This window comes from Brachyhypopomus gauderio, chromosome 15, assembly GCF_052324685.1.
Source record: "Brachyhypopomus gauderio isolate BG-103 chromosome 15, BGAUD_0.2, whole genome shotgun sequence".
In the NCBI taxonomy this organism is placed as follows: domain Eukaryota; kingdom Metazoa; phylum Chordata; class Actinopteri; order Gymnotiformes; family Hypopomidae; genus Brachyhypopomus; species Brachyhypopomus gauderio.
Window position 1 is genome coordinate 2,013,102 of NC_135225.1, and position 10,517 is coordinate 2,023,618.

The 10,517-nt window shown below is 50.4% G+C and overlaps 1 protein-coding gene across 1 annotated transcript in view; it reads left to right on the top strand.

Moving 5' to 3' along the window:
• Positions 1 to 916: 916 nt before the first annotated feature.
• The window catches only part of thada (THADA armadillo repeat containing), a 24,563-nt gene continuing 14,962 nt past the window's right edge, over positions 917 to 10,517 (top strand). Inside the window, 17 exon segments of the mRNA XM_076974948.1 lie at positions 917 to 1,467; positions 1,547 to 1,653; positions 3,700 to 3,833; positions 3,930 to 4,108; positions 4,194 to 4,226; positions 4,351 to 4,399; positions 4,508 to 4,698; positions 4,824 to 4,918; positions 5,065 to 5,288; positions 6,097 to 6,532; positions 6,534 to 6,882; positions 7,002 to 7,156; positions 7,372 to 7,527; positions 7,643 to 7,750; positions 9,411 to 9,534; positions 9,890 to 10,035; positions 10,271 to 10,502. Coding sequence (XP_076831063.1) covers positions 1,395 to 1,467; positions 1,547 to 1,653; positions 3,700 to 3,833; positions 3,930 to 4,108; positions 4,194 to 4,226; positions 4,351 to 4,399; positions 4,508 to 4,698; positions 4,824 to 4,918; positions 5,065 to 5,288; positions 6,097 to 6,532; positions 6,534 to 6,882; positions 7,002 to 7,156; positions 7,372 to 7,527; positions 7,643 to 7,750; positions 9,411 to 9,534; positions 9,890 to 10,035; positions 10,271 to 10,502 — 2,791 coding nt within the window. The 5' untranslated portion in view covers positions 917 to 1,394.

The following is a 10,517-nucleotide window of genomic DNA, read 5'->3' on the forward strand; positions in this document are numbered from 1 at the left end:
TATAGTCTGTCTTTATGTCAGAGGTATACAGTATTCTCATCTGTCCTGAAAACACATTATTGGTGAAAACTGGAATGCATTTGAAAGGTTCAACTAGTTATCATTTGCATTTTGACACAGAAAATTAGTAAAAAAAAAAAAAAAAAAATTAAAGAAATAACTTTTTAATTGCAGTTTGCTGACAAACAGATAAACATTCTCATGTGTATGAGTAGAGGACACCGAATAATGACCCTAAAGACCTCGCAGCAGATCGAGAGAAATGTGTGTTCAGATTTCCTCGAAGCTCAGACGCATTTGTATTTAACATGAGACATGTCAACCCACCACAGTACAATCTTACTAACTGTGTTACTTATAACAAACCTACAATACACATGAATAATCTCACACCATCTTTAAATAATGCAAAGTCATACGAAATTCACACTTGTTAGCCACGGTATCGTACAGTTTATTAATGCATTATTATTACTATACATTATTCTATTAATCTCGTGTAAAATGATGTATGTTAATAATCAGAGATCATTAATTCTGAGTTTGAGTCCCACTGTCTCACGTCCCTATTCAGAAAGAAAGGAGGGGAATGTCTTTAGTTTGAGTTCAGACCTCTTACCCTGCAGGAAGCCCCAACCTTAAAGTCGCAGGTTTAATCCCATCGGTGTCTCCGTTCTTATTAACCCGGTAAACGATGAAAACCTCGAACGCGTCTACGTTCTCTAACTTCCAGCAGCGCACCGTGGCCTGGCGAGTGGGCGGGCCATGGGGCGTGGGCTTCGAGACGACATCCAATCAGATGCAGCGTGGGTGCGGCTATGTAGATTTTAGCGCCCGGGGAGCGTTATATTTGACCGACGCGCATTTTGGCCAATAGGCGTTTGAGGTCGTTCGGTTCGCCCAATCACAGTAGTTTTGGGCGGTCCTATCGGACGACTCCGGAATTGACGTGTTCCACGTGTGTGTTATGGTGGTGAATACAGCTCGCTGCTCGCACAATTCAGTTTTTAAAAGCGTGCTTGGTGTGTATTTATACCACACTGTGGTGTTTTATGTCGTATAGAGACCTCAATCAAACACAAATACTGAAGAAAGGAAGAATCGTTAGCATTATTATTGACAGCTCACTTTGATCAGGTTACTGGTAGCTGACCAAAGTATCTCGCTAGTTGGAGAACCTGGACCTGTTCAGAGAGGGTTTGGGTGGTTGGGTTTTTCTGCGCCTTCTCGCATATTTTATCCTCTGATCTCGTTTTTGATGGTTGAACTATCTACACCGTGAGGCACTGTGCTGATATTTCCGTGGTCCAGATCTTCAAGTCTTCATCTCTTCCTACATTTCCCTCCGGAAGCTTCAACGCTCACGGTTCCGTTGTTGTGATCCGGAGCTGGTCATGGTGGTGAAGAAGAAGGCTCCGAGGGTGGAGGCGGTGGTCTTGGACGGCCACACTCTGGACAGCCTCACCGGTGAGTAGCCGGTGGCAGCAGCTCAGATGCTGGTGGTATCTTCTGACTCGGTCCTCACTGCGCATGCGTGTGTCTCCAGCCTCCCTCTCCGTGGATGGGGACCAGTGCACGAGGCAGCTCGCCCAGGTGCTGAAAGACTGTTTGGTTTCTACTGATCCTGTTCACCAGATCCAGTTGATGTCTAAGGTGTGTGATGGAGACAGTAGGTTAAAGGTATTTGGTTAAGGTGCCTATATATTAATATATTATGGCTATACTATTAGTTTCTATGGATCTCTAAATTGAATATGAAGGACATCACAGCTATATAAAGTGTAGTAACTCAGCTCCACTGTTGAATGTTTTACATCACGCTCTGTTTACACCAGCTGTTGGATATTATCTACGCCTTACATCAGAGAAGTTGGTTTGAAAATCTATTTGTTTTAAAACTGATTAAAACAGTATGTGAATCATAACTTTAGCACTATATTTACAGTGGGTACAGAAAGTATTCAGACCCCTTTAAATTTTTTTATTCTTTGTTTCATTGCAGCCATTTGCTAAAAAAAGTAAAAAAAAAAAAAAGTTCATTTTATTTCTCATTAATGTACATTCAGCATCCCAGAGAAAAAACATATATAAGTGTTTGCAAATTAAAATAAAAACTCAAATATCACATGGTCATAAGTATTCAGACCCTTTGCTGTGACTCATATTTAACTCACATGCTGTTCGTCTCTGATCCTCCTTGAGATGTTTCTACACTCCTTCAGTCTAGCTGTGTTTAAACTGATTAGGAAGGGCACACACCTGTCTGTACAAGACCTCCCAGCTCACACACCTGTCTGTACAAGACCTCGCAGCTCACACACCTGTCTGTACAAGACCTCGCAGCTCACACACCTGTCTGTACAAGACCTCGCAGCTCACACATCTGTCTGTACAAGACCTCGCAGCTCACACATCTGTCTGTACAAGACCTCGCAGCTCACACACCTGTCTGTGTAAGACCTCCCAGCTCACACACCTATCTGCGTAAGACCTCCCAGCTCACACACCTGTCTGCGTAAGACCTCGCAGCTCACACACCTGTCTGCGTAAGACCTCGCAGCTCACACACCTGTCTGCGTAAGACCTCACAGATCACAGTGCATGTCGGACAAATGAGAATCATGAGGTCAAAGGAACTCGGAGACAGAATTGTGGCGAGGCACAGATGTGGCCAAAGTTACAAATTTCTGCAGTACTCAAGGTTCCTAAGAGCACAATGGCCTCCATAATCCTTAAATGGAAGAAGTTTTGGACGACCAGAACTCTTCCTAGATCTGGCCGTCCAGCCAAACTGAGCAATCGTGGGAGAAGAGCCTTGGTGAGAGAGGTGAAGAAGAACCCAAATATCACTGAGGCTGAGATCCAGAGAAGCTGTAGGAGATGGGATGAAGTTCCACACGTCACCATCACTGCAGCCTCCACCAGTTGAGCTTTATGGCAGACATATGAGAGAGTTTGCTCTGGACCTCAGACTGGGTCGAAGGTTCCAACGAGACGGTGAGACGAAACACACAGGTAGAATAGCAAAGGAGTGGCTTCAGAACATCTCTGACCATTCTTGACTGGCCCAGCCTGGACCATGACCTAAACCCAACTGAGCGTCTCTGAAAGTGGCTGTCCACCAACGTTCACCATCCAACCTGACGGGACCGGAGAGGATCCACAAACCCTGGTGTGAAAAACATGTTGCATCATGAAGACTCATGGCTGGACCAGCTCAAACGGGACCTTCTACTCAATACTGAGCAAAGAGTCTGAATACTTATGACCATGTGATATTTCATTTTTTCTTTTTAATACATTTTTAAAAATTTCTACATTTCTGTTTTTTTTCTGTCAAGCTGGGGTGCTGAGTATTCATTAATGAGAAATAAATGAGCTTTTTTGATTTTAGCAAATGGCTGCAATTATAAATGATGTCTGAATACATTCTGTACCCCCTGTAACTATTATATTGTCTGGCAAATCCCCCCCCCCCCCCCCCCCCCCCCCCCCCCCCCCCCAAAAGCCAACAACAGTGGTGGGTTTACCCCATTAAAAATACCATGAAGATGAAATTAGGCCTGTGTTGTTCATGCAGAGGCACAGTGACTGGAATAATGATGCTATTCAAGTAGTTTGGACTCACAAAGTGGGCGATACGTATAACAGGTGTGTGTGGGCATGTGTGTGCGGGCGTGTGTGTGCGGGCGTGTGCAGGCTGCGTCTATGCTGGAGTGTCTCAGAGAAGATGAGTGTGTCCCACCGGCTCTACTGTTAGCGTGCCTGGACACTCTTGCCATCACATACACCACGCTGCGCTCGAAGAACCCACTGAAGAGGGCCGTCACCAGGTACACCACCTCCACCTTCTCTGTCCCAACACCACCCACACACGCCAACACCCACACACACCTACACCACATCCGTTTTCTCTCACTCGTCCGCAGGGCCCTGGGGAATGTTCCGGACTGGCTGCAGGGGCGGGCCGTGTGCCGTCTGACCATGCGCCTGTCTTCCTCCCTGTCCTCTTCCTCACCGTCCTCTTCCTCCCTGTCCTCTCCGGGTCCAGACCAACACACCCACCTCACTGAATGCATCACTTCCTGTCTGGATGCCTTCCCCATCGGTAGGTCAAAAGTCAAAAGTGTTTCTTAACAATATTAACAGAACTGTCGCATTTGAGCTCAAACACACAATTCTCTGTGTTATAGGAGAGAAGTGTATTCATCGTTTGCTAACAGAAGGTTAGTATTGTGTTATTGTGTAGTGTATAAATAAACCTTTCACGATCATCTTCCTTTTGGCTTGTTCATAGACATTATCTAGGCTTGTGTTGTCATTTATGATTCTCTTGTGTATTCTGCATAGTTCTCCAGTTCTTCCAAAAGGCTGTTTCAGAATATGTCGAGCTCAACAGGTAAACGTGACCACAGTGTTGAGAGATTCTCACATTTGTTGTATTGTATTCAAGCCACTGGTGTGATGATGTATGGAAACGCTGTCTGCTTTGATGTGGTTTCTGTAGGGGTCTGTCCGGGCGGCATGTAGCCCAGGCCCAGATGATGCAGTCCTGTCTGGCCATGGTGAAGGGCTCGATGCTGGTGGTGCAGAGATCTCAGGAGCTGATCAGCGCCGCCCTGCTGGAGACGAGCAACAGTGCGCTACAGCGAGCGTTCAGCGGGCTTTTACAGTGCTACACTCGCATCCTGACCGATGGTACAGCAGAGATCCTTGTAGAACATCAGGTGGTAACGATGCTCTAAGATGAGAGAAGCTCACTCTCATTTATCACTTTCCCTTTCAAAATCCCCTTTGTGTCTCTGTCCCCCCCGTCTGCTCAGAGGACGTTGTCCAGGCGGTGCAGAACACGGCCGGCATGGCCGTTGTATTACTGGTACGGTCTGTGATGGGAAGCGGAGATGACACAGCTGTCATGGTGGGTCATTTTTGTCCCCTTTTGCCATACATCCCACGTTTACATGCCACCAAATGCAATAAAATAATGAATTTCTCAACAAATAAAACAGAGGGTTAGATATCTGCCTGTGGTGCTGAGTAATGCCGGTTGTGTGTGTGTTGTAGGTGGCTGGGCTGTTGCAGTGCTCAGCGCCAGAAGGCAACAGTGCCCCCCGGTGGCTAAACGAGAGCTGTGCAGGCCTGTTTGCAAGCAGCAGGCCAGCAGCTGTCACTCTTTACCTGAGCCATGGCGCTCTGGCCATGTTTGGGTGGCGAGGCGGTCCGCTGGGCTCTGAGACGGAGAAACTACTGCTCCTCATACCTGATCTGATCCTGAATCTAGATGCAAGGTGACATACACTCACGTGTACAAATATACACTATGGCAACAGTGAGAGGTCAGATCTTTAGATGCAGCACTGACATTCAATTATCAGTAGTGTTAATCAGTTATTATTAAATAAAAAGGCTGTAATTGATCTATTAACATGTAACAACATTGATTGTGATTGATGTTCTTGCTCATATCTACGAGGGAATGAAAAGGCCATCTCAGATTCCACACGTTTTCTTACATCTCGTCATTAGCGTTCTGTTGTGTGTGCTGCCTGTCCAGAAACGCATTGATTGACAGGTAGAGAGGCCCCGCCTCCTGGCAGAGGAGACTCCAGGTTAATACAGCCGGACGCCGCTGAAATCCTGATCGCTGATTACACAGAGTTACAAAACCTTTCTTTCTTTTCTCAGAGCGTCTTACTGAGGGCTGTTGGGATGTTGAGTTTGCTGCTGGCGTCGTGTTTGTAGTCAAAGTAATATTTGATAAGGATCAGCTTTAAGTTTTTTTCAGCAGGTACATTGTTACTGTGACGGTCTCAAGACTTTTAATCTCTGTGAGCAGTAGGAGGTGATTTAGTTGACTGGACAGTCAGGGTCAACCCACTGGAGCTTCGTTGGTAGACATCTGGAGATGATTTGCTGTGGTCCACCTTGCTGGGTGTTGCTGTTTAAGTGGTTTGGTCAAAGTTTTAACGTATGTCCTGGATTGAGTTCCTGTTGCATTCAAAAGTTCTGTGTGATTTCTTTTGTGTGAGAAAATTGGCTTAAATCGTTCTGTGTAGATTTCATGAATGTTGCTGGTTTTTCTCCTCTGTGTGGTAGCAGTGTCTCTGAGTCCAGCACGGTCATGGTGGTGGCCCGGGTCCTCGCCCTGTGGGCCGCCGCTTCTCTTGAGTGTCTCCAGCTGGACCGCCCCCTTCCCGTCCTGCGTGCCTCCCTCCACGGAGACCGCCCGCTCCCCGCCCGTCTCCTCCGCCACGTCTACGCCCACTGGGAGCACCCGCTGGACGGAGTCCGACACCAGACGCGTGCCCTGTTCCGTGACCTCCTCCTGCTCCATCAGCGCTGCTCCGACCCCAAGGACGACCCCACGGGCGACCCCACGGGCGACCCCACGGGCGACCCCACGGGCGACCCCACGGGTGACCCCACCGGCGACCCCACCTGCGACCCTTACGTCGCTCGGCTCACCCAGAGCCTCCTGACGCTGGAATGGCACGTGAAGGGCAAATACAACCCTCTGGCATGCCTGGCCGAGCACGTTGGGGCCCGGTACCCTCCTTGACCTGGACCCCGGGCTGCCCCCCAGGCTGCTAGGCCTGATGGGCGATCAGAGTTTGGCGCCGTACGCCGGCGAGCTGCTGGAGAGACTTTTCGTCAGCCACAAGGCCCAGCTGCACGGCCGGCGCGAGCACACGGACACAGCAGCAGGGCTGGACGACTGGCACCGCACCTGGGTGACGCCACTCCTGGAGGTCCTGTGCACAGCCAAACCGGACCAGACCACCTACATCCTGGACTACCTCCTCCCCAAGCTCCTACGCTGCAGCCCAGATAGTTTAGGCTACATGGTCCGGGCCCTGCAGAAGATGCCGTCGGGCTCCGAGGGTGAGTGTGGTGACCCACAACGTCCTCCAGCAGCTGTGAACATGTTGGGTCTTTAACCGGTGTGTCTCCTCTCTGCCCGTCCTGCGCTGGCCCCTGTGTGGTGCCCGGGGGGGTTGTAGGGTCTTCGGGGGGCCGCGGGGCGCTGGGAGCTCTGATGACGTGTCTGCGTGCTGCCCGGGCTCAGGGGATCGTCCGGCCCGCTGACCAGCGCCTCTGGGGCGGGCTGGTGCCCCTTCCTCTACTGCGCCACGCACTGGTGCACAAGCATGAACAGGTAAAGCCAGCGGCCCACACACCTGGGGGGGCCAGTCACACCTTTACTGAAGTTTGTGAACAGTGATCCGTGAACAGTGAATGTTTGGGACCGGAGCTGAGATGTCTGGTGTGCCTCATTGTAGTGTAAAGAAAGTGTGTGTGTGTGTGTGTGTGTGTGTGTGTGTGTGTGTGTGTGTGTGTGTGTGTGTGTGTGTGTGTGTGTGTGTGTGTTAGGTGCGCATGGATGCTCTCGGCCTGGTGTGTGAGAGCCATCGCAGCACAGAGACGCTCTCCACCGAGGAGACGGCGCTGATCCGCCACTTTCTGCCCACGGGCCTCAACAGCCAGTCGGCCGGAGTCAGACAGCAGACGGTCAGCCTGCTCAAGAAGGTCTGAGGCGTGTGTGTCCTCCTCACTTCCCTCCGCCCCCTCCCTCAGCCCCGCCCCCTCACTCAACCCCGCCTCCTCCGGACTCTAACGCCTCTCTGCTGCCCTCTGCTGGCAGCTTCTGTGCAGGGTAAGGGACAGTGCCCAGTCGGTTCAGAGGAGACTGGCCCAGGAGAGAGACCCGCAGCAGAGAGAGAGAGACCAGCGCCTGCTCCACGAGTACCAGGTGCAGAACCTTTCACACCTGTCCCACCTGCTGCGTTATCTGTTTATACCTGACTGCTGTTTTTTCGCTGTGCTCCTGGTCGTCTTGTGGAGTCCTGTGGTCTAGCAGGACATAGCAAGACAAACGTAACAACTGGACATTTCATAGGGACTTCAGCAGAGACAGTTTGAGGTTGAGGTAGTTCCACCGTATGAAAGGACACACGTCCATGCCTGAACTGTTATTATAGTACAGCACAGGAAGCAATGTAAGGATGTACTATGGTGCTTTGGTAGATATAAAAGGTGTCTGTGTTTATCACAACCGCTATATTAATGACACACCTGGATGTTCTGCGCTTGGCTGTGTGGAGAGGTCACAGTTTAACCTCTAGAGTGTTGGCTAAGCAGCCAGTGTCGTGTTTATTCTCGGGAGGTCTGTCTCCTTCAGACATTTACGCCCAGTTGTGGAGACCAAAACGTTTCTGAGACTGCGTTTGAAATAGCTGTGTGATATTCTGTGTCTTATGAAGAGATGAATGTTCACACTGGGCCATGGATGGATTGTAGCTCCGTATTTTATCTCTACTATTATGTCAGTCATGGTCTGGTGGTTAGGGAATTGGTCTTGTGACCGGAGGGTCGTGGGTTCGATTCCCAGACCTGAGGCCATGACTGAGGTGCCCTTGAGCAAGGCACCTAACCCCAACTGCTCCCCGGGCGCCGGGCTAGGGCTGCCCACCGCTCTGGGCACGTGTGATCCACAGCCCCCTAGTAATCACTAGTGTGTGTGTGTGTGCTCTAACTGCACAGATGGGTAAAAAGCAGAGGACAAATTTGTGAAAAATCACAATTGACAAAATATGGCACATTTACATTTCATGCTTTGCTGCTCAGTACCTGCAAACGTGAACTGCTGTAAGCAATCAGACAGGCGTGTCTGGCTTTTACAGACTGGCTTGAACAGACTGGCTTGTAGGAAGGCAGGTCTGCAGGTCTGCTGGTCTGTGTTCGGTGACCACCAAACATTTCAGATGTTGCACTGTTGGAATAAGGCTGCGTAGTTCACGGTGGACCACTAAACCGGGTCTCCTCGTTTAGATCTTTGACCTATCAACCCGCCCCTCCCTGTAGGAGGGGCTCACGCCTCACACCCTCTCTATCAGCAGATAAGCTGCCTCACTGCTCTGTCAAAGGGCCGAGGGGTGTTATTAAAGAAGAAACCGATTGGGAAAGATCGAGCAGAGAGGTTGTGTAACCTGGAGGGTGTGGGCGAGATTAGAGGGTGGGGTGTGTGTGTTTGGGCGGGGGTTAGTGGAAGACTCCTGTTATGGGGGAGGTCTTTGATGTAAGAGTGTCTGTAGGGAGGAGGGTGGGTGGCATTCTTGTGTGGGGAGTTCTGGATTCATGGCTTTCCTGTGATTTAATTCGCCTTTAAATCTGGCATTCGAGTGCGTGCTTAGAATGTTTAATCATCCGCTCCTATCGAGCTATTTGTAATGGGGGGATTAAAAAGTGTATACAGGCTTGCATGATTGTAAGAGTTTCACAATAAATCAACTTGCTTGGAGAAAGTGTGTTGAGGCGCGTGTGTGTGTGTGTGTGTGTGTGTGTGTGTGTGTGTGTGTGTGTGTGTGTGTGTGTGTGTGTGTGTGTGTGTGTGTGTGTGTGTGTGTGTTCAGGACTTCCTGTGCTGGTTCTGTGAGAGTCTCTTCCAGGTGCTTCAGCCCGGAGCCTCTTTCTCCAGGTGTCTGGTGACCCTGCAGCTGCTGGGTCTGGTGGCGGATCACTTCTCCTTCAGCACAGGTACCACCCACACCGCTCCGCCGGGCCACAGGTACCACCCACACCGCTCCGCCGGGCCACAGGCCCACACACCTCCGCTGCTCCATACACTCACAGGACTTTGTTTAAAGAACACACAGGTTTGGTATTTTTGCAGAAAACAATCTCCTCCTCCATTGTGTTCTGCTGCTAGGGTTCTATTATTTCAATGACAGCGAAAATGAACAGAACAGAGAAGAAATTCTACAAAAATTGGCATGGTTTGGGTTGTTGGGTCTCATTGGCTCAGTGTCTGACCTTGATCTGATCTGTGGAGCAGGTCTGGACGATGGGGTTAAAGGTGACTGTGGCACTAACTCTGGTGTCCGTCTTGCAGACCCACAATGCTTTGCTCTGGGAGTCTGTGTGACCGGCCCGTACGCCCAGGCTGTGCTGCACTGTCTGGCCAGCAACTTCCTGGAGGTGAAGCAGCTGGCGTGTGCACTGCTGCGCAGGCTGCCTGCGTCTGCACTGGACCTGCAGGTGGGTCGGAACCTCCAGCTGTTGCGTCTCTGCTTTAACTCGCCTGTATAACCAGGTCAGACTGTTTGGAGGGGTGCCGTCCTGACTGGTGTTTGTTGCAGGGTTCATTGTAAAATGTGTGTGTGTGTGTGTGTGTGTTTGTGTGTGTGTGTGTGTGTGTGTGTGTGTGTGTGTGTGTGTGTGTGTGTGTGTGTGTGTGTGTGTGTGTGTGTGTGTGTGTGTGTTCCTGATCCAGGATCCCGTGAGGCTGCGGTCCATCCTCCGAGCCGCCCTGGACCTCAGCACCAGTGCTAAGCCTTTCGACAGCGTCACCGCTGCCCACCTGTTGAATCTGCTGCTGCACCAGGCTGGACTTCAGCAGGCCCTGCTCCACTGTGCCCAGGAACAGAGCCTCGCGTTCCAGCCGCCAGCTCTACTGGAGTCCCAGGCTTCTGAGGCCTGCACTCTGGAGAGGAACACGCTGGCTGGTATTGCTGCGTTCT